Source organism: Cornus florida, unplaced genomic scaffold (genome assembly GCF_030987335.1).
Source record: "Cornus florida cultivar Cherokee Brave unplaced genomic scaffold, ASM3098733v1 CherokeeBrave_3.0.0_Hap2_Chr11, whole genome shotgun sequence".
In the NCBI taxonomy this organism is placed as follows: Eukaryota; Viridiplantae; Streptophyta; class Magnoliopsida; order Cornales; family Cornaceae; genus Cornus; species Cornus florida.
The window spans coordinates 97,815,410-97,839,792 of record NW_026775581.1 but is presented as its reverse complement, the minus strand read 5'-3'; the positions used below and the strand labels follow the sequence as shown (position 1 = coordinate 97,839,792).

At 34.3% G+C, this 24,383-nt stretch overlaps 2 protein-coding genes across 2 annotated transcripts; one reads left to right on the top strand and one right to left on the bottom strand.

Annotated features, from left to right (window-relative positions):
• Positions 1-191: 191 nt before the first annotated feature.
• Positions 192-4,560, bottom strand: LOC132282313 (probable sulfate transporter 3.4). The gene is made up of 13 exons (XM_059783938.1): positions 4,112-4,560; positions 3,734-3,782; positions 3,434-3,641; positions 3,126-3,297; positions 2,665-2,730; positions 2,461-2,574; positions 2,238-2,354; positions 1,995-2,121; positions 1,629-1,915; positions 1,330-1,520; positions 1,159-1,244; positions 984-1,060; positions 192-874 (listed from the first exon to the last, which is right to left on the bottom strand). Exons 1-13 carry the CDS (start codon positions 4,454-4,456, stop codon positions 731-733), a joined length of 1,983 nt encoding a protein of 660 aa, XP_059639921.1. The 5' UTR covers positions 4,457-4,560; the 3' UTR covers positions 192-730.
• A 12,840-nt stretch (positions 4,561-17,400) lies between these two features.
• On the top strand, positions 17,401-21,310 carry LOC132285987 (coatomer subunit beta'-2-like). The gene is made up of 10 exons (XM_059788236.1): positions 17,401-17,560; positions 18,088-18,108; positions 18,247-18,308; positions 18,605-18,659; positions 18,870-18,906; positions 18,987-19,312; positions 19,413-19,544; positions 19,621-19,769; positions 20,443-20,511; positions 20,900-21,310. Exons 1-10 carry the CDS (start codon positions 17,558-17,560, stop codon positions 20,988-20,990), a joined length of 945 nt encoding a protein of 314 aa, XP_059644219.1. The 5' UTR covers positions 17,401-17,557; the 3' UTR covers positions 20,991-21,310.
• Positions 21,311-24,383: the final 3,073 nt, after the last annotated feature.

The following is a 24,383-nucleotide window of genomic DNA, read 5'->3' as shown; positions in this document are numbered from 1 at the left end:
CGGGTAAAGTTTTAAGGCAGTTGAGGTTCGGAGGGCTTACTTCTCCAGCCTTGGCACCCCCCCACTTGTACAAGTCCTCCTAAACAGGTACATGAGACTACCAGTTGCAGGTAGAGACAGGGAGCAAGATATAATAGACCCAAGTGCCTAAGACACTGCAAATCCGAATCATGTCGCAACATACATATCCGAGTCCTGTTCTGTAGTATCGTGTATGCTTAGTTCAAATTACTCAACTAGAGGGAGGTGATGCAATAACTAACACGCACAAACACACACAGCTCCTCTAACCAAGATCTTAAAGCATCTCATCTTGTGCGTACAAGATCCAACAAGCACCATCAAGTTCAACTATGCTAAATTCAGCGTGATTCGATTGGTTTAGACTTGGACAGTTTGGTTTAATCTTGTTTCTCAGATGTACAGAACAATTTTTCGTGACTCCCAAACCAAAAGCAGGTTTTGAAAAGTCATTCCACATAGGCCCGAATCTCTTCTTAGAAGATTTTAGCATTCATTGGTTTACGAAACAGTAGGTGAATGTTTTGTTGCCTAAGAACATCTCGCAAAGAGTGAAAAAGAAAAAGAAAATAAAAAGAAATTCTCTTCCCCTTAAAACTTTCTCAACCTAGACTACAAAGGTATCAAAATGCCACTCCATTCTTGGTATCTTTTCTCTATGGCAATGATTTTTTTTTTTTTTTTTTTTTTTTTCTGTTTCTGTTTGCAATTAGGGCTCAGCCATCCAGTGTGACGATACGTCTGTCACAGCTTCTCCCACTGTCATGTAGAGTCCACTCAACCTGAAAGACTCCAAGATTTTTGACTTATGAAGCTTGTCCATCACATTTCCAACAGGATTTACCAGCACAAGCTGCACAACAGTATAACAACCACTATCAGAACACCGCCAATATTTATAAAAATGATTTGGTGGAGTGAATTTCAAGATTTTATGAGATCGATTTCTTGACTCCGCTCACCTGAAGTGATTTTGTGTCCAGCATTTTCCTGAGTTCACATAGTGTGTCAATTCCACTCGTGTCTATGGCTGTCACAGCTGAACCACAAAATGTAAAATCTGTAAGCTCAATATCATCTCCTAATGTTGAAGTTGTGGTTTCACTAGGAAATAAACGTCGAGTCCAAGCAACTTACCGGTCATGTCCAAGATTATGTACTTCATCGTAGTTTCATTTTTTTCGTTAATCCTCTCTTCCTCCTCCCTAACCCATCTTAGTATCCTGAAATTTTTTTTAAAAATTGAACCGCCATAACTTGAAAAGAATTTGGGTCTAAAAAATTACAATTAGTCAATGTGAAACCAACCTTTCTTGTAGATATGTGGAATTGGCAAAGTAGATGGGAGACTCAACCGCTAGTATAAGAAATGAAGGCACTCTTAGGGCTTCTTTGTATCTGTTTAGATTTTGGTATATATGTGTTCCAGGAATGTTCCCTAAGACGACAGTGTTTGGCCTGGTGACATGCAAGAGAATCTTGAAAACCGAAACTCCGACCTGAATTTTGCAACCATTTGTGTCAAACACTCGCCAGATGATACAGTCACACCTATATATATATATATACGAAGATCAACACTAGCCAGTTTGGAACGAAAAGCTTACTGCAATGGCAAGGCCTAGTGGGACTGAAATGAACAGAACACCAAGAAATGAACACAAGGCAGCCAAAAAATCAAGCTTGTCGACTTTCCACAGCTTGTATGCAGCCTGGTAATCAATAAGTCCGATCACAGCAGTGATGATTATCGCGGCCAAGATGAGATTAGGAGTGTAATAGAACAGTGGCATTAGGAACAAGAGAGTCACGAGCACTGCTGCTGCCAATATTATGTTTGAAACAACTGTTTTTGCTCCCGCGTTGTAGTTCACAGCAGATCGCGAAAATGATCCTGTAAGATTAGTTAACAGTCAGTATCTATGGATCGCTGTTTAGATTAGAATAGATGAAAATCATAGTAGGATCATCACCCGTGGTAACATAGCACGAAGAGCAAGAACCAGCCATGTTCATAAGACCTATAGCCATCATTTCTTTGTTACCATCAACTTGGTAGTTTTGCAGAGCAGCAAATGTTCTCCCTACTGCAATTCCTTCCTGTAATACCAATAAGTCATTCGCGCGTAATTTCATACTTACGAAGGTCTATTAACGAGTGTTTGATTCAATAAAGATCTGAGTAGAAATGAAAGCTAGTTTTTTGAACAACTTACTGTGAGAGATAAGACTCCAGTTACTAGGCCAGTTTTGATAGCAAGAGATAGATAAGGGCCATGAAAATATAGCAAGTTTGATGAAGTTGGATTCAGACCCTTTGGCAACTGCCCAATCTGCACATGAAAATCACAAGTTAGAGAGCATGTTAGAAAGAGAATTTTCTAGGGTTTGCAGATGGAATTATATGGAAAACGTCGGGCTCGAATAATTGTTTCTTACAATGGAAATCCCTTGAACCTTTGATCTGAGTAGGGCGATCAGAAGGGTTGAGAGAATGACTGATGTCAATGGGGCAGCTGCTGAAATCCAGAAAAGTTTTGGCCTCTTCATGCTCTGTGTTAGTTACCCAAAAAATAGTACTCATAAATTAGAGGTAATTAAGAAACCTAAATCATTGTTTGGAGTTTTCGTAGGTACACTTACAATTTGCCTTGTTGATAACAAAAACACTAGAAAACTGAAACCCATTACCATTGTTTGCCAAGACCACTGCACAAGTCAAACTCAAATTTAGCATAATCAACATCTTGCCACTTCAGAAGTCAAGTTTAGCACAATACTCTCTCTCTCTCTCTCTCTCTCTCTCACACACACACACACACAATTCTGTTTAAAACTTAGTGGTGAGCTTTCAACTTCTCCCAAAAAGAGGTTGGTGCTCACTCTATATGAATCATTTAATAGCTGAATTGGTTAGACTAACCAAAAGGGTATATAGGCTACGTGTCACACCTCAAAAAAATTCACATCATTTAGTTAGCAATTTGAAAGCATTTTCCTTGCAGAAACTAGCATTTAAATCAAAACAGAGAACTGATTCTAAGAGGGTAACCAAACCAATATCCGATCCAAATCGACATTTTTCACCAATTAAATATTGTTACCTCATCTTTCTGCCTGAAAACAGAGGATATCACAGGAATGATTTGCATCTTGGTAGTGAAGTGAACAATCCCAAGTAGACCTTTTAACTGCTGCAATGATACTATGACTGCTGCACCAGCCATGAACCCAACAAGAGTTGCCTTGGACAGAAAATCAATAACAAACCCTAACCTGAAAATTCACCCAAAAACAAGTCAATCAGAAAAAATAAAATAAATATATTTAAAAAAAGTGCTCTTAGACTCGAATCGAGTGTGTTCTCATGAAGAAAAGTTCAAAATAACCGCGTAGAACAACATTCCAATACCTTAGGATACCCAAAGAAGCTTGAAATAAACCAGCAAAGAAGGTAGCAGTGAAAGCCAGTTGAAGATAGAGAATAGGCTCTTCAGCGTAAGAAACTGTTTCGCTCAGCATCGTGCCCATGACAAGAGATGCTATAGAGACTGGACCGACGCCAAGATGTCTAGAACTCCCAAGCACAGAATATATCAATGGCGGCACAAAGCTTGAATCTGCATAACACAAATCCAAGTATATATAATTTCCAGCGAAAAAGAAAACCAGAGCAATGAAGCAGAGTTATTGAGGTGTTAATAATACTCACAAAGTCCAATTATAGGTGGCAGATTAGCTAGCTTGGCATAACTAATTCCCTGCATTATTAAAAACAAAATCAGATCAAATAAAAGTAATATCGTATGTTTTTTCATAGCTGCAATTAACCCAATTAATATATGGATTTAAAAACAAAGAACCATTTAAAAGGCCAACATAAGTGTGATAGAACCCAAACTCATTTTAGAAAAACTCACACACACACACACAAACACACATAAAAAGAGCACAACTAGAACAACCCAAAAGAGGATAAATGCTAAATTTGTCAACTAACATGTATTATGTATATTATTACGTTAGATGACAAGAACACACACACACACACACACACACAGATGGAAGAAGAATTGAAGGTTTGTGTTACCTGGGGGATGGCAAGGCTGGCAATGGTGAGACCAGAGATGATGTCAGACTTCAAAAGGGTAAGATTATAATTAGGTCCCCATTGAAAAACAGGAAAGAAAAACTGAAGACCCAAAAACAATTTCTTGAGGAATGTTTGGTCCTTGAATCTGTGGAGTGGGTCATCTGGGAAGAAAATCTCAGAGAGTCTGTGTTTGAGTCTCTGAAGAGTGGTAGTGTGTGGTGGCAAACAAACTTGGTGTAGTTCCAGTGGTGGCAGTAGCACTTGTGTTGGGATTAGTGTGGCATTGGGTTCGTGGCTTGCATGGCCTGAGAAGTGTTCCACTCTGTTTGAGTTTATACCCATCTCTGCATCAAAACCCAAATTCTCACAGTGCTTGTATCTGAATGTAGAGAGAGACTGTGTGTGTGTGTGAGAGAGAGACACGGAGATTTGGGTTTACAGTTGAAAGCAGTTGCTGGCATTTCTCAAGGAACATCATACCCTTTTTATACTGCTGTACTTTAATCCCACACCATAATAAATAAATAAAAAATAAAAATAATTACAGTTGCGCCGAGTCACTGTATGCAGATATTATTCATTTTATACATTCTTCGAACTCAAGATTTTCATAACGCATTTAAAGTGTCCACACATATGACATATACGAACAATCATTTGCCAAACTTTTATGAATTTGTGCACGCTCTTTCATAGAATTAATTCTGATATTGTTGTATTGTCCGTTTTGCACTCTCAAACCACCTCAGTGAGCGGTGCTATTTGAAAATGTAGAATTTGATTTCCTATATCAATCAATCACTTGTTGAGTTAATCCCCACACCAAAATAATAAATAAATAAACAAAATCACTACGCGGAGTACTACTGTTTGAAAATGTGGGATGAATCTGAATTCCCACACCAAGCTATCACTTGTTGAGCACTTTCCCTATCCTTGAAGAAAGGAGAAAAGGATGGATAGTTGATTATTGTTCATTATTAGATAGTGAATTTCTGCTTTGTTTTAGTACTATATTTCTTGCTTCTCATCTCTTTCATGTTATTTTCTAAAAACTAAAAAGTTGCATTATTATTATTTTTACAATTTTAAGACGAGTATAGTTACACTAATGATAACGCATCTTTCTTGGCCTTCAATAAATGATGTGTCATTTTGTGAAGCTACATATCACCTCATAAATTGCTTGTAACAAAAGGTTATACATGAGCATAAACATATATATATATATATATCATCCATCACAAAATCCTCCTAACTTTTCCCTTCTTTTCTTTTCTTTTCTTTTCTTTTCCTCTGTTCATGAGTTAGTCCTTCAATATTGCTCTTTTTCATGCTGAGACGTGGAGTGACACATCTATACGTTGCAGTTTTTAAGACGAAAACGAATGCTAAATGTTTTATGAATTAACGGCTTGATTTAAGCTTAAAAAATAGTGAACTATTTGAATTGATTATAGAGTAGGTGATACATATCTCGAATTATTCGCATCTCCGTGTTAATTCTAAAAATGATGTCATCAAAATATCTCTTAGTTATATTCGATTGCATGAAAATCGAGCATTAAAATTTGAATTAGTGAAATTAAAGAAAAAATTAATTTAACTCCATGTAACCGAACATAAACCTTGTAAATTTCACAATTATATATCTCTATAACATCTAAATCTATAGCATATATATCTCTTGGATCAAACATTTTTTTAGATTGACTTTATCCAAAATTTCAGAACTTTTTATTTCTATAACATCTAAATCTGGTATGAAATTAAATATAAAATCTAAGGGTAAAATTTCAGGTAAATTTTGCCCTTTTGTCTAGCTATAATTTGCATTAAACACTTTAAATTGGCTTTATAAAAAATAGTCTCTTAATCGATAAATGAAAACTAGTATTTTCAATCCCTATCATCGTTGAGTAGACTTACACCAGAAAGGACATCGACTGGAGTCTGAATTTGAGAGAAGTTGTGATGAGGGAAGAAAGAAAAGATGAAGATGGAGTTGCAACTTTTTTAATATCCACATCCGCGAAAGGAAAAAATGGAAAAAAAGAAAGGGACAATGGCCAATAATTAAACTGCCCGTCCTTTACTTGTTTTTATTTACAATTCAAAGGTTGACATATCAAACCATTCTCAACCAAACCATGCAGATGCCTCTCGATTACTTAGTGTGTTAGTGCATAAACCAAAAAAAAAAATCCGATCTCCCAGTCGCTGTATGATGATAGAGCTCACCTGATAAATGATTCTAAGGCTGAGAGACTCCGGATACTCTCAAAATACTGTAGAACTTCTCATTTAATGAATTATAAGAAACAACCTTTTTGCTTCATTTGCATTTTGCAAGTACAATTGAAAACGTTTTTTCAATTAAAGTTTTCTAATAATAAACTTGAATTTCAAAATTTTCGGAATGTAAACAACACGATTCAGGATTAAGCGTTTATCTGATTAAGCGCGTTTGATAAAGCAATAGGATAAACGGTCACTTATCTTAATGCTTAATGCTGAAATACTAAAAATTAAAAAAAGATACAAATAAAAAGTAAAATTATTAGCGCCAATTAAAATGGAGTAAAATTTTAAGTGACAACATTACTTATTTTATTGCAGAACACTACAAATTAAAAAATTAAAAATAAAAATAATTAATTACAATTTAAAAACTTCAGCTCTTAAAACTTTTGAACTTAATTTTCAATTTTATATATCAAACAGCACCATAGTCTAATAGTATAACTCTTGGGTTTGAATACACACACATACAACTAAATTTATGTAAGAAATGATGTCATGTTAATATCATCATATTTAATGATGTCATCCTTCACTTACATAAAATAGTTTTATGTATCTGACTTTCAGCCTATTAATCATTATTCAAATAAAAAATAAAATTGGTATCGGTATCTTTTTTGCTTGAAGAGAATGTGCTAAAATTGTGCCATGGCACATGCTCAGTTGGCCAATTTACACCAGCCAATTCAAATTGATACCCTCGTGAACCTTTTTCCCTTTTTTGGGAAAATTAGTCGTTTAACAGCTAATAAAATCATGTGAAAACTAACATATCCTCTAAATAAATGTAACCCCTCATGAACCAAAGAAACAAGAAATATATGCAACTCTCATTGTATATTTAATTTAATTTAATTTATTAATACGCCCTCCTTTTTAATCCTTCATTACTTTACAAGCATACATAGTATGATATTCTCAGACTCGTCTTATACTATTTATGTAATACAACAAACATAAAAAGTTGAATTTTATTGCTTAAGACTCAAGTGGAGAATCAAACTGGTCTAAAGTTTGAAATATCGAGCATCTTTAATTTGCCTTCCTGCAAAATGCATGACGCGAGGAGCAATCTTTTATTGTGGAAGAATATCTTTATTATTTTTTATAGGCACGCGAGCCCAGTACTTTTTTTTCTATTTTTTTCCATACGAAAGAACTAAAAATAGATGCGACAATCATCGTGTCAAACAAGTCCAGATAATATGATCTCTCTTTCTAAAAGGGAAGAGGAGAGATCAAACCCGTTATTTTCCTTGATGATAAAAAATAATCTCACCATCTGTCTAAGGTATTATATAGTCGCTTTTTTCTATTAAAAAGATGTGCTTGCTTTAACTTTTTGAGAAAAAATAAAAAATATATATATAAAAATGACAAGGACATGCTCCCATATGCAGCGAAGAAATTTTTATGGTGGCAAAGTGGATGGACAATGTAAATCTGATCAGAATTACTCTTCTCTGGTACAAATAATGAAGAATATTCTTTTCTATAGGACAAAATTAATTTCTGTTTTTGTTGAAGAATTAAAAGATGAAAAAGGTAGACATGGTGTGCCATTGCAAGGAATTAGCTAGCTTGAATATTGTGATAATATATAGTACTTGATAGTCAAATTTTTTATCGGTGAGGTTTTGGACAGCTCATTGATTCTTTATTATGTTAAAAACAGAGAATAGTATGGCTCATTTTTAAGGAATTTGCAGAGATTGAGAGCATCTTAATTTGCATGGCACATTTTGTTAGCACGCTTTCTACTAGTTGAGGTCAACTTGTATCGAATCTCGTCAAATTACTGCGGCTTCTTTTCGCCTCAATCACTGAACCAAAATGTGTGAGGTGACTACTCTGAAATAATTTTTTTTTTGAAAAAACGATGGTACATGATCGTTATCACTGAAATCAATGGTCCACTTCCACACGATTTGGTTTATGACTTCAAAAAATAGTTTTATTCTTTTCTTTTTCAGAAAAAACAGGGAAGTACTCAAACAAGCAAAGCACACACTTTACTCACGTTGGAGTTCGAAACCCACTTGTCCTCTTTGAAAATACGAAGTTATGTTATTGGGTTAATACTAATGGGTGAGTAATTTATCGGTAATAATTTTATACCTCTCAACGAGAAGTAAGAGGTTCAAATCTTATAAGAGATAAGTGTCATTGGATTAATGGTCAGTCGGATAAGAAAAATAAGAAATGATATAAAAAATAGAATAAATTGCACTGATACTCTCTAAGGTTTGGATCAACGTCACGCAACGGACGGTCAATGCACTTGTTTACATTGACACTCCTTGAGGTTTGAAAAGTTTGTAGACACACCCTTTCATACTATTGTAGTATCAAAAAATGACCAGCATACCCTTTAACTTCTCAACAACTACTAGTAAAATGACCCATTTAACCTTTTTCACTAATGCCAAAACCCAGACCACCACCGCCACCACAACCGCTACCACAACACCAACCACACACACACCACCATAACCACGGGCACACCCACACACACACCCACACCACCAAGACGAACCAACCACAACCACCGCCACACCCACACACACACCACCACAACCACAACCATACCCACACACATACCACACCAAGACAAACCCATTCTCACTCTATAGCAGCAGCGCCATCATCGACACCAAGACGAATCCATTCTCGCTCAAGGTCGGACTCGCCCACGCGAAGCAATTGTCGAAGTCACCAACTTCGACCAGACCAAGATCACCGAATCCACCGCCACCACAACACCTTAACGTCGCTAGACATCACCACCGTCACTTGACGCCATCGATTCCAGTAACTGGGTTGAGTGAATCAGGCGTGACGGTGGCTCATCCAATGGCAACGGTTTCTCTTCGACGACGGGTTCGATCAAGACGTTCTCAACGCGTTGACGCTTTAGATCGGGGAGAGGGAATTGGCGATTCCTTGAGACGGCTCGCCGTTGGGGACGTCAGCTAGCAAATGACTCACCATCGCCACCACCACCCGACCACCACATCTTCACAGTGATGAAGGTATCGTTGCCGCCGCTGCTCTTCCTCTGTAGAGATGACATGAGAGTTGGTGTCGATGAGGTGGTATTGAAGAGCTGATGTAATTGAAATGCTCTTCCTCCGGAGAGATGAGATGAGAGTTGGTGTCGGTGATCGAGGTGGTGGTAATATGGCAGAGGCTGAGTGTATTGGTCTGCGTAATAGCCGGTGGGGGTATTATCGTCAATTAACATTATTGATATTTTGCAAATATAATTGAATTATATAATAAGGGGCAAATATGGTATTTAAAATCTCAGGAGGTGTCAATGTAAACAAGTGCATTGAGCATCCGCAAAGTAACATTGACCCAAATCTCAAGTGGTGTTAGCATAATTTACCAAAAAAACTATAACATTAGAATTTATAAACAAATACATATCTTTGGTGTCACACTACTCATTTTGAGATGTATCATAAAACCATATATAAATTTTGACATGGTGATGCCATGATTTCAACCATTGAAAGTGGAGAAACACTGTAAAACTCCATGACATGCAGGGTCAAAGAGAAGTCACGTTAGCGCGTTTTCTTGACAGTGTTTTTTTCGTTTTTTTTTTTTTTTTTTTTTTTTTTTTTTTTGGAAAATTCAACTTTCGTTATTGTACGACAAAGAATGGGTAAGTGAGAGTCTCTGTAAGGGAAACAGTGACTAGCTAGTACCCGATAAGAAGACTTCTAATGGTCCTACCGTATTATATGATGATGGTTGAGTTTGATGATCCTCCATGGAAAGAAGTCAAAATGGTGCTGCTTCCCATTCTGATTTTGTTAATCAGTAACCATTATATCAATGTTCTACTGCTTGCGTGTAGGGTTGAACCCTAGTCCACTTAATTACTTTGAAAACCGAAGGTCCGAAGCAACTGTTCGATTTGATTCGGGCTGATGTACTAGTCTTTTGAGCACTTTATTTTTTACTTACTGTATACACTATTAAATTAACAATACAACACACTACATAATAATGTTACATGTTATATATATTCCATATGTAAAATATTACACTCATCATATTAAAATATTTTTTAATTATTTAATTTAAGAATTCAACATATTTACATAATTATTTCTTTATTACCCTGTGAATTTTAAACACAGGTGCGGAATGCGTCCACGATAAAAAGAGAGCAATAGTGGCGTTTTCATCCGTTGGAGACGACGGGGGTGGTGGTGAGTGGACAAAGTTTATTCCAGGAATATACCAGTCCATTATTCGGGTACGTTAGTGGTGCGCACTGCCCATATTGGCTTTTGGATAGTAATCATGGTTAAGTTGACTGACTTTGTGAGTATATTATATAGTGTCTTCAAATAAAGTCATGAAATGCTATCAATTAGTTTGCACATTGGTAGCCATTAGCGTTGAAGTGGTGAAGACACTCAAAACCCTACAAATCACTGCGGAAAGCCCATCAAAATTAACAATTTAGCTATAGCTAGCAAATATTATTAGTGGTTGATTATTCTGTAAGTGATCATCGATCTTGTAGATATACACATGTGTATGTATAGGGTAGGCTAGCTAAACCTGAGTCAAGACTCGTTTAACGCGTAACTAGAGCACGTAGCTAGTGTGTGAGAGATTGAAGTGACCAATGGTGGTGCATTTTCGAGTTGATGTCTGGTATAGTGATGCTTGGAATCATTTCTTCATCAGAATGGAGGGTTGAAATGATTGTAGAAGCTATAGGGAAGATGAGGTTGGTGACGAGGATGTACTGTTTACACAAAAACACACATGGATATTTGTTTGTATTTTTCAAGTTATTTAAAAGAAAAAGGTTGAAGAAAGTACATTAGTGGTTGATTAAAATGTTATTGTTTATTTTGGTAAGTGGTGTTAGAATGATATCATGCATGTATAGATAGGAGGAAAGTGCATCTTGTTCTGATCTTCTTCTCTGCTTTTTTATTCACTTCTTGTGTTTGTTTATTTCTTCAGTTTTTGCTTTATGTCTTTACTAATTATTATATATCATGTGTCTTCCTTGATGATTTTTTTTTCCTGTTCTAAACATTCTTTTTGTTCTTTCATAATTTAGAAGGGTTAAATTTCCTATACATAATATTATTTATTATTTAAAAATGGTACAAAATGAAGTGGTCTGAATCATTAGTGTCGATGGTGATCCCAGGTTATAAGTCATTAATTAAGTTAATCTCTGTTACATGAAATTTTTATTTTGTTGTTGTCTAAGCAAGGCTCACTCTCTTTAGATACATATCCACAAGATTTGATCAAATGTCCATCAAATTAATGATATGTGATTTTTTTTTTTTTTGGAAGACTTCTGCTCATATTACTAAGACATGAATATTTTAGAAGTTCATTGTTTTTTTTACGTGCATGTTGATAATTTTCCTAAGAATTGTGATATAAAGTTAGAAAGTCAAACTATATTTACGTAATTGGGATGACGCCCGAATGATGTCATCTTTTACTCATATAAAAAGAAAATAAGTCAATTATTATGTCCTACTCTCAAAATATTTATCACAACTCTTAACACTTCTAGTACTATATACAAGGGCGAATCTATGAATTCTCTATGGGGTGGGCTAATTTTTTTTTTTTATTTTTTTTGGGGGTTGGGGGGGGGGGGGGGGGGAGCTGGCTTAAATTAGGTATGGTAAAAAAATAATAATAATTTGGGTGTGGACCCACCCCTCGATCCACGAGAAACTATATACATAGAGGAAAAAAAATAAAAAATAAAAAAACAATGGTGTGTAAAGAATTCTCAATTAACACTTCTAGTACGAGGAGAAAAAATAGAAAAAAGAACCAAAAAAAAAATCGGCTACTTTAAACCATATATCAATCTTCTCTTTTGAAAGATAAAGAAAATAACGTTAAACTTCAATAACGTTTGGTGAATATCTAACGTTGATATCACCACAAAATATGCCATTCTTTTTTAAGTTGGAAACACTGATTTTGTGTTTTAAAGTGAATCGGATTGAAATCTTTATATAGTTTTTTCAACTGTGGATTATGGTTGATTTTGGATGAACAAAGCTCACCGGATATGGGCTCTTTCCGGGCCTGTGAATGTTTTGGGCCGAAGGCTTCAAAGAATTGTTTGTGAAGTACTCCAACACAAAAGTTATGTTGGTTAACTTGGTCAACAAATCTCATATTAGCCACCCATGGGCCCAGATAACGTGTGGACTTCTCTTTGGGCTTTGTAACCCTCGGGTTTAGAGAAACTTATACTTCAGCCAGAAACTTTCAAATACTAATTGTTTTACAATGCTTATGAGTCATGATCACTGTAGAGTAATGAAAGTGATTAATTATTTTATTTAAATCATTGCAGTACATGGTCACTGAACAGCAATTACATCTGAGTTCAAGGACTCAAAAGTAATTTTTCCACTAGTTAGTTGCTAAGAACAAAAACTAAGAAATATTTTGAGATACAAAATAAAAAGTTAAGGATTCAAGTTCGCCTAGGAGTAGGTGATGTATGAGTGTTTTTTTTGCCTATAAAGAAAAAAAAAAAAAACATTTAGAGTAATTACACCATTTTAAAAATATTAAATCAAAAATTAATACAATTTATCATTAATAATGGGGAGAATATTACCACTAATATTGAGAAAACAACACTTACAAATCTAACATTTGAATTGTTTACACAAAGTGACTCAAGCATGAGAATTCTATGTTGAATCCTTAGTTTGCAATTTTTTGGGAGGTAAAGTGTAAAAATTCCCCTAAAGTACATTGTGTGCATAAAATTTCGTGAACTATCATATTTAATTGTAAAATGCCTCAATACCTTGACTATATTTCATTAAATGACTATAATAACTTTTTATTGAATTACACTTAATCTATTTTTTATTGAAATAAATTATGAAGAAAAAAAATTATAGTAATGTGATGACATATATTCTCCATTAAATTTGCATAAATTTAGCTTTAACTTTTGAAATTAATTTTTTTAATAAATTTTTAAGTAGGTTATTTTAAAACAATTTAAGTAATTTCTTAATTTTCCATGGATATATCGCATAAAAAAGTATTTATTTATTTTGGGTAGTTAATTACTTTTTCATGAATATATTGTATGAAAAAGAATATATTTTTTATTATAAATAGTTAAGTTTTAATAATAAGTTAATCATTTTATAAAATAGTAGTTACAAATATTTGTTTTTTTATTTTTTTAATAAACCAATACTAATAATAAAACTTAAGATAAATGGTATAATTAATATTTAGATAAGAAGAAAGATAATAAAAAAAAGTTTAGTAAGAAATGACAAATGTAATGAGAAATGGTAAATAATTTTTTGTGATAGATTTGTTCTCAATTACAATAAATCAATAATTTACGGGAACAATTTATAATTCAAGAGAATTATTTACAAAGGGGCCATCACAGAAGTTCCTTCTCATATCATTTGTATGGAAGAAACAAATAAGTACAAACGGTAAAGAAAAATAAATAAATAGTAAAATCTATACAAACTATAAAGATAAACACTCTCATGGCCTTGCTTGGAATGGATTTATGAAAAAGTACCCAATTATTGTATCTCATGTTTCAAACACAAAAGAATTGAATTGAAAGTTCTCTGTACATTATAATTTGTTAGGGGATTTATTTTTTCTTTTGCCCGCTGATGCCAAAACTAAATCATACCAAAAGAGGGCACAATTTATCTCAATGTAACATAGTAACTGTCACAAAATGTTAAAATAATTTAATAATTTTAAAAATATTATACGATACATAGACGTCAAAGATTCAATAATTCTACAATATAGTGTGAAAAGTTAATAACGCGGGTGCAGAAGCTGTTAGTTGATTTTAATTGTGATTAACTCTTTTAATGATCTAGATGAGATTAATAGATCAACTTGCCCAATTTTTTGTGATCGATTAAATTACTTAAATAATATAATCAATTTAAACATTCACAATTACAAAGATAAATACGGTAAAGTAAAGCAAGTAGAGTTAGAAAGATTGTACCAAGATTTTTAGCGAGGAGATCCCAATTGGTAAAATGGACCAACTATTTGCATGGGAAAAACCTTATGTACTGTGCAGTTCAAAGTAAATCGATTCATTATGTTTAAAACAAAAGTAGAATGGACTTTGACTCAGATTCACACCCTATTGTTCTACCAAACACCAATCGCTGACAATCTTCTGACTTTGCGACATCCCGTCCAACAACTCTTAACCTCAGGCTTACTCTTAATCTCTGTAGAAGGATTGCTGATAGATCAAATAGCACTCCTCTAATGCTTTAACCCTTTCAAAGTGTGATCGTTTTTACCCATTTTTCTTCAATATCAGAATTTGATGTAAAAGAATTAATCATGCTCTTTCGGAATCTCTGTATCTTCAATTAAGCTCCAATTTTAATGAAATAGAGAACAACACTACTAAATCACTCATGCATTGTTGGAAACGGGGGCATACAAAACAGATACTTTGGGTGAAATTTGAAGTAGATTCCACTAAGAGTTTTTTGCAGATCTATACGTGGTATATTTACTTTCTCAAATCCGTTTCCGGGTGAATGAAAAATTAGCTCCAAAGTGAGATATTTGATAAGCCTAAATGGGTTTGCAAAATGTGAAAAATGTTTGTCCCACATAGAAAAAATATTAAAACCATTTGAAGTTTAAATAAGATAAGTATGATATTTGGGTTTGAGCCCAAGGGCACCCAAATTTGTAAGAGGTAGAGGACCAATGCAAGCTTGGGTCCAAACCATTTACCACACGTGTGCGCCCCGCCCGACCCAGTCCAGGCTTAGGCTTGGAATCCGATCCGAGCTTGGAATTTAGAATTTGGGCCTGTGTTTGGTGGGCTTATTTAAATTGGGTTGAATTAAATTACAAGTTTCAGAAATGCAAGCTTGGGTCCAAACCATTTACCACACGTGCGCGCCCCGCCCGACCCAGTCCAGGCTTAGGCCTGGAATCCGGTCCGAGCTTGGAATTTAGAATTTGGGCCTGTGTTTGGTGGGCTTATTTAAATTGGGTTGAATTAAATTACAAGTTTCAGAAATGGGTTAAAAAAATAGTTTTCTAGTATTTTGAATTTAAATTAAAACAAGAAAACAGTTTTTCTGTTCAGTTTTTTCTGAACCATTATGAAGCAATGGTTTCACCATTCTGGAAAGGCACCTTGATGCTTATATGAACCCAAGGTGCTTATATAAACCCCCCATTGGGTTCATTTCAAAACACACCTTTCAAAAATCATTCTTCTCATTTCTGAATTACGTTCCTCCGTCTCTCTTCTTGTGGGTTTGAGCCCTAGTCTCTAGGTTCGAGCCTTAGTCAGTGAGTTCAAGTTTAAGTTCGAGTTAGAGAGTACTATACCGAGCCAGTTCGCCTATTTATTCGATTTGCAGTACTACTACCGAAGAAAGAAAAGTCGTTACATCTTGGGAGATAGACGCAAATAAGTCCGCTAACACCATAGCGGTGCGAATCTGTCTTAAGGATATAGAATCAAATTCTAACCTCGACTTATAATCAGGTTCCTTTATTTTATATACTTTTATTTTATTATATATTATAAGAAATTTTATATATATATATATATTATTTTATAATAATAATTATATATATACACACACACACACATTATATATTTACTTATTATTTAAATAATAATATTATAGTATATGGTAGAATTATACCACATATTTTTGGACAACATGAATATATATGTGCGCTTTCAAAAATAAATTCAGAACAATCAGATTTGATTTTTTGAATAATATATCTCTAAAGGCTTTCTCAAAATATTAAATTGATATTCCTCAAAGCCATACCTCAATAATGAATGAAAGAGATATTATATAGAAGTTTGGAAGACCTAAGCATACTTGTAAAACAAGTAGATTCGTGCATAGGTTTATGGAAGGAAGTCTGGACCAAAAAAGAATCAAAACAAATAAGGAAACTGAAGTTTCTAAACTGATCAAGAGACCTGAGGCTTGAACCAGTTCAGGATTTGTTGAACCGGTTCAAGTTAGCCAGAGAAAATTTGAAGAAACCTTCTTAAGTCTTGAACCAGTTTAAGATGGCTAGTCTTGAATGTTCATGAATCCTCAGATGTCGAACATGTTCTCTTAATTCTCGAACATGTTCCCTTATATGTTTGAACCAGTTCCCTTAATTCTTGAACGAGTTCAACTTGGACAAAATATATTTTCTCCCAAAAAAAACTTCTAAAATCTTCCTAAGTGTTCTCACACACTCACAAACTTTCCTAAAATATTATTCTCATCATCCCGGAGTGTATTAAATCATAAACACTTGAACTTCTTCAAATTTACATCCGATCTTCAATCTTGAAATTTTGAATCGAAAAATTATAACTCGATCGGATTTGTTTTGATAACAAAATTAGCCAAGTATACAATATATATCTCACACATATTATATGATTTTGTAATATTATAATGCTATTAAATTGAAAATTTCGTTATTGATTTAAAACTCTTTCATTCATGATTTCGAAAATGACACACAATATAAAAACCACAGGCGGACAAGAGATGCTGTAAGGTAGTATGACGAGGTTGTCCCATTGATAAATTTTTCCCTTTACCGTTTTGTACATACAGTATTTGGATAATGCCGTAAAGTCAAAGTAGCAAGAAGCTCTCCACGCTTTGACTTTTAAGCCATAGAGCACACGTCATCCAAATAGAAAAGGCGTGTTCAAATAATCATCTTCTTTTAATTAATGGAAAGGAAAAAGGAAAAAAAAAAAAAAAACAAATCCAGTCTATTGACTTGACTTGTCCAATTATTTCTTCTCCCTGACTCTAATCCAACCAGGCTTCATCTCAGCCGTCAATCCTACCACATTTCATATCAAACGGGTCGAGGACTATTGTATGACACCATACCACAAGATTCCAAGCAGTGTGACAATGGAGTCATTAACATTTTCTCAACTGCAAAGCATGCCATTGTATAAATACATGAGGTCTCATTACTACAAACATCACAAGCCCCTCCTTTCTCCAACATATAATCTTCAGCTTTTCCCTCCATTTTCATAATTAGTTCAGCTCTTCTTTAACATCGACAATGGTAAGTTTATTGTGTCTTTTGTCTTCGAATGTTCTAAATATATTTTGCATTTGTTATATATTTTGATTTGAAATTAAAATATAAAATTAAGGGCATTCATCCATTAGCAGTTCATAATGTTAGTTTGTATAGTTTACATACTTTTTCATGTAGAATTGGAAAAACTCATGGAGAGTTAATAATTCCGTGATACTTTTTTCACCTTTTAAAATAGAATTCCAAGATTGAAATTCCACAGAAAAATGTAGGAGTGAGGTTTTTTTTTTTTTTTTTTTTTTTTTCAAGTAGTATGATGAGGTTGTCCATTGATAACTTTACTCTTTAATATATATATTTCCTGAATATCCTTATATTATATGGAGTGGTTTAATTCTCATTAATTGAATGGAATGCTTCATTTATTAACACTGGTGTTTTACTAATTAATAATTGTTCAATACCTTTCATGCATTTTGTTTAATTTTGAGTCGAGACTAATAAAATTTTGTTTGATCATGTCTTTGAATTTTATATCTGGTGATCAACAGCCTCTCACACTTGAATTCAAGGTATATTGTTCTTCATTCTCTTTACATCTATATATGCCCATATTATTTTTATTTATTGATTTCTTATTATTATTTCCTGAATTATATTATTATTACTACTTGTATTTGTTATCTTACTAACAGTAATTCCTGATTCAGAAGGAACTTGAACAAAGGTCAGAAAGAGTTAAATCGGTGGATTTCCATCCAACAGAGCCATGGTAATTATTAATTTTTTTTAATCAGCCTTCTTTTACCATCCAAATTTCTAACTGTGTGTTTATTCTTGTTTTAATTTTAAAATTGCTGGTATTAGCAAGATGTATAATTATCACTTATATAATGAACAAATTATCAATTGTTTTCACATTTCAATACACATGGTGACTAGTGGATGCTGCAATATATTTAATCCAAAGTGTTTTAAGTTTTTTTTTTTTTTTAAAAAAAAAAAAGGGCTCATTGATGATTCGTTTTTGTTTTACTGAACTGTGGTGCATAATACTTGTTCATGCAGGATTCTAGCAAGTTTACATTCAGGAACAGTGTGTATTTGGAACTACCAGTCACAAGTAAGAAACTTTGTTTCTTTTACATAATTATGTTATGCTTGAAGTGATCGGTTATTTCAGTTAAATCTAATCCTAATTAGCCATTTTCTTAAATTCAGCAGCATCTTCTTCATATAGTCATTTCCCGGCATCTGTTCTCTCTGTTCCCTAATTAGATTTTCTGTTTTGGATTTAAAAGATATTGATATTTAATCATTTATACTTTTACAGGCTATGGAGAGGTCTTTCAAATTAACAGACTCACCTGGTATACAATCACCACATTTTTTGTTTGCATTTTCCCTTTCATCTAACACAATTCACTCTAGTTTGTGTATGTGTTTGCAGTAAGATCAGCCAAGTTTATAGCGCGTGAACACTGGATTGTTGCTGGATCTGATGACAAGTTTGTCCATGTATACAACTACGATACCAATGAAAAAGTTAAACATTTTGAGGCGCACACAGATTATATCAGGTCTTTGGCTGTGCATCCTACCCTTCCATATGTTCTTTCTGCATCCGATGACAAGCTCGTAAAGCTTTGGGATTGGGAGAAGGATTGGGCTTGCACTCGAATCTTTGAAGGACACGGCCATTATGTCATGCAAGTAGCATTTAATCCAAATGACACCAACACCTTTGCTAGTTCATCACTTGACTGCACAACAAAGGTATGACTAAAAGTCTATTTTGCAACTCATAAAGTTATTTTTTTGCTAGAGAAGGCATAGTTGTGCTTTTTATGCTAAAGAATTGTATGTTTTTTTTCAGATTTGGGATATTGGCTCCCCTAGTCCGAAATTCACTCTGGAGGGCCATTCGAAAGGGGTAAATTGTGTTGGTTTCTTCACAGCTGGTGATAAACCATATCTGATCACTGGTTCCGATGACTATACCACTAAGGTCTGCCATAATGCAGAGTTTTAGTAGACATGTAATGTAACTTGAATATACTCACTGTTAAATCATGTGAAATCAGGTGTGGGATTGTGACACCAAAACTTGTGTCCAGACGCTAGAAGGCCACACGAACAATGTAACTTCAGTATGTATTCATCCAGAAATTCCCATTATCATTACAGGTTCTGAGGATGGGACTGTTCGGATATGGCATGCAACAACTTATAGGTAACTTCTGTAAGTTGTAAACTAATTTATAACAAGTTCAAATGGCTAGAAAACACTGCCTGACCTTTGCTTCAAGCGAAACAACCTTACAATTTTTCAGACATTTGTAAAATATCAGCTGCCTTTACATTTGCTTGCTTAAATTTGGATTGAAAGTTCACGTGAGTCAATTTTAACTCGGATAATATTTTTTGTTTTGGTTAAAATCTTCAAATATGTCTTCTTCTTTTTTCTGTCTTCCTTTTCTTGGCCCTATTATGTCCTAAAAATGAGAGCCTATTTTGTCAAAAAAAAAAAGAGTCCTCATTAAATTTATCCATTTAAGAATGGATCCTCCTCTGCTATATTTCTATCCTAGATTCACATATTGCCTTGAAGAACAGATGGTTACTTGATGTCTGATATCAACCTTGGTCTCAATGTATAACGATCATATTTGGTTGGTTTTTGGAATGCTGGCACAAGAAAATTCAAACCAACCCAATATCATTATTTCAACCATAGAAATAAAAATGCTAGAACAAGAAAACTTGAGCATTTTCGTACTATGAGCCCTAACATTTTGGTTCTATTCCAGATCAATTGCTTATATTTTTAGTAATTATTCTATCAAATGATTTTTAGTTCAGCTACTTCTCAATCTCAAATTACTCAATCGCTCATTGTTGTACAGGCTTGAGAACACACTGAATTATGAACTCGGAAGAGTTTGGCATATTGGATGCATGAGAGATTCATCCCAGTAAGTTTTTCAGATAATTTCCTTCATTCGTATCCTTGGTTGTAAATTTCTAGGAAAATGCTCGATGTACCCTTCGATTATGAAAAAATGTTATGATATCTCTACCCCATCAGTGTCACGCCCTTGGCACCATGGACATTTATTGGCCTAAGTTGCAGAAAACAGAACAATTTGTTCTTAATCATCATTTTGTTTTCATCACTCACTTTTCTTATGCATGTAGCAAACGCAATTAGTCAGTATACAGCTGAGTTGTGTTGCCATGGCAAGTGTTTGGAAAAATGGATATGGATTCCATTGTTGAAATTTTTTTCGAATACCTTTTTCTACTTCTTTTTATCTTATATTTTCTTCGTGTCCTTACTGCTACTGTTACTTCTCATGACAGAATTGTAATTGGTTGTGACCAAGGAACCATAATGGCAAAAGTGATCGGTTCTCACAGTTGGGATTCTGCGAACCTTGACGATGACAAATGAATAGTTTCAATTTACCTGATGCCGAGGAGTATGGCTAGTGCTTGGCGGCTAGAGCAGTAGCCATACTGCTCTAGACCACTGCTATTACAACCATATGGTGTGTTTTGAAAGAATAACTTCTTCTATCTTTCAGTTGGGAGATAGACTATAAAGGTGTAAAGAGTAGTACTATGTGTGTTTTGTGTGTTTTGTAACAACTCCAAAAGGATATGACTATTAAGGTCACTAGAATCATTTCTAATGTCCTGCATTGTATATGTCATTTTGGAGTAATCAAATATCATTACTTTTTTGGAATTCAATTAAGTTGTTTGCTGGTGAAAAGTGTTGCTTCAGATGATTAATATATTTTATGCTGAATATGAATGTCAACAAGAGGTTAGAGAATCGTCAGTTTACTTTGGAATGATGTCTATGGCTAATAATGGCTTGAAGGATTTGAATATTAGGAATACTAGGCTTGTCGCAATAAACAATTTGCAGTGTATTTTAAAATCATGTTTATGTATTAGTGAATATAAGTGACCCCTTCAATGAATGCAAGAAAAAAAAAATGTTTTGAAATTGACAATCAATGCAATTTATCATAATTACTCAAGAGATTATTACCTCTCATTGATCTAAGATGTTAACAAAACAGAGATTGACCTTTTAAACAAGACACAAAAATAAAAATAAAAATAAAAGAGTCGTGATACTCGAATTGAAGTCCGAATTCTGTGTTTGCATTTTCTCCTACCATCTCTAACACAATTCACTCTAGTCTTTACATTTCAAGTTTTCAACTTGTATGTGTTTTGCAGTAAGAGCAGCAAAGTTTTTCTTTATTTTTTTCGGAAATTTATCAGCGAAGTTTATAGCACGTGAACACTGGATTGTTGCTGGAACTGATGACAAGTTTGTCCATGTATACAATTACCATACCAATGAAAAATTAAAGAATTTGAGTTGCGCACAGATTTTATCAGGTCTTTGGCTGTGCATCCTACCTTTCCATATGTGCTTTCTGCCTCTGATGACATTCTCGTAAAGCTTTGGGATTGGGAGAAGGATTGGGTAATGTTATGCTATGGTAATGTTTGCCTTTTCAGATTTGGGATATTGGCTCCCCTAGTCCGAAATTCACTTTGGAGGGCCATTCGAAAGGGGTGAATTGTGTCGGTTTCTTCACAGATGGTGATAAACCATATCTGATCGCCGGTTCTGATAACCATGCCACTAAGGTCTGCCATAATGTTATTCATTTTCTTAAGCAAAGTAGAGTTTCGGTAGACATGTAATGTAATTTGAATGTTGTGTCCGAACGATAGAAGGCGACACAAACAATGTCACTGCAGTATGTGTTGATCCAGAATTTCCCATTGTTCTGAGGATGGAACAGTTACGACTTACAGGCTAAAACTTGTCTGGAATATCCAAAATTCAGATTCAGCATTCAGGTTGAGAATTCACTTCATGTCATTGCCAGTTACAAATGTTATGATATCTCTACCCCATCTGTGTCATGCCCTTAGCACAATGGACATTCATTGGCCTAAGTCACGGAAAACAGAACAAGTAGTTCTTAATCATCATTTTGTTTTTCGTCACTCACTTTTCTTAAGCATACGGCAAACACAAAATAGTCACCATCGAGCTAAGTTGTCGCCATGGAAATTGTATGGAAAAATTGATGTGGACTCCATTGTTCAAATTTTCAAATGCCTTTTTCTACTTCTTTTTTTATCTATCTTACATGTTCTTGTCTTCCTACTGCTACTGTTACTTGTCATGACAGAATTGTGATCGGTTGTGACCATGGAACCATTGTAGCAAAAGCTATCGGTTCTCACAGTTGGGATTCTGCAAACCTTAGTTGATATTGAGGAGTATGGCTGCTGCTAGGCAGCTAGGCCACTGCTATAGTACTATTGTGGTGTGTTTTGAAGCAAATCTAGAGGAATGCCATTTCATTATCGGCATAAATCTTTCTTATGACTGTGTTGTAAATCTTCTTCAATGTCTTTCTTCTCCTACTCTGTCTGTATTGTGTTTTTTGTAGCAACTCCAAGAGGATATGACTAGTGAGGTCACTACAATCATTCCTAATTTCCTCTATTGTATGTCATTTTGAAGTAATAAAATAATGTTGATGGTAAAATGTGTTGCTTTAGAGGATTAATATATTTTATGCTGAATATAAATGACCCCCCTGCCAAGAATGTGAATTTTAGGAATACTAGGCTTGTAGCAAGAAACAATTTGTAGTGTATTCAGAAATCATGTTTATGTATGGGTGAATATGCATTTTAGGAATAGTCGTGTTAACAAACAATTTGTGAATAAACTTATTCTAATATGTTCTTTCTTGTGATCAATTTGTCAATGCAATGAAATTTCCAACACTGCATACAGAAATATCTCCCCAAGTTTCTAGAAAAAGAATATTTAGAACAGAAACTAAAGCATGCAAATATCCCCATCTCCGTAACCACATTTTTTTAAAACTGTTTTTCTGCATTTTCTACAAAGCTGTAAACCTTAGTTAAACAAAAGTGGGTGCAGAATCCCAAGTCTTCAGGATACAGCATGTGTTAACAAACAAATGATCAGACAATTGTAGAAAGGATGGAAATCACTCCCTTCTCTAGGTTTTTTAATGTTTCAGTGATCTGAAAATTTTAAGATACAAAGCAACTAAACACAAGGGTTGGCAAATGATTACGACGGATGACCTGAGATTAACTAAGTTAGAGTAACAACTATGAGCTAAGATTAACCAAGTTAGGCTAGGGTACATTGATTTAGTGTAGATTTAAAGTAATGTTGCACCCTCAAGATCCCTTCTTCCTAGCACCTTATTTATAGAGGGGTTAGGGTGGTAAAAAAAAGGGAAAATTACATATAAATGGAGTCAAAGTTTCATATTTACTTAGAGACTGAGTCAAAGTTCCATATTTCTCTAAAATGGATTGCTGAGGTGGCACATGATTTTTTACTGTTTAAAAAATTGTGGTGCCTAAAATGCCCTTCCCTAATAAAAAAGTAGTACCTTCAGTTCAAAAAAGTAGTACCTTCAGTTCAAAAAAGTAGTACCTTCGGAGAAAAAGTAGTACCTTCGCGAGTGTTTAAAAAACATGGTACCTGGACGCCAAAAAGTAGTACCTTCAGTTCAAAAAAGTAGTACCTTCGAAGAAAAAGTAGTACCTTCGCGGAAGGGTATTTTAGGCATCACAATTTCTAAACAGTAAAAAACCATGTGCCACCTCAGCAATCCATTTTAGAGAAATATGGAACTTTGACTCAGCCTCTAAGTAAATATGGAACTTTAACTCCATTTATATGTAATTTTTCCTAAAAAAAAAGTAATGTTTGGTTTATATATTGATAATCACATAGGTACGTGGAGAAATT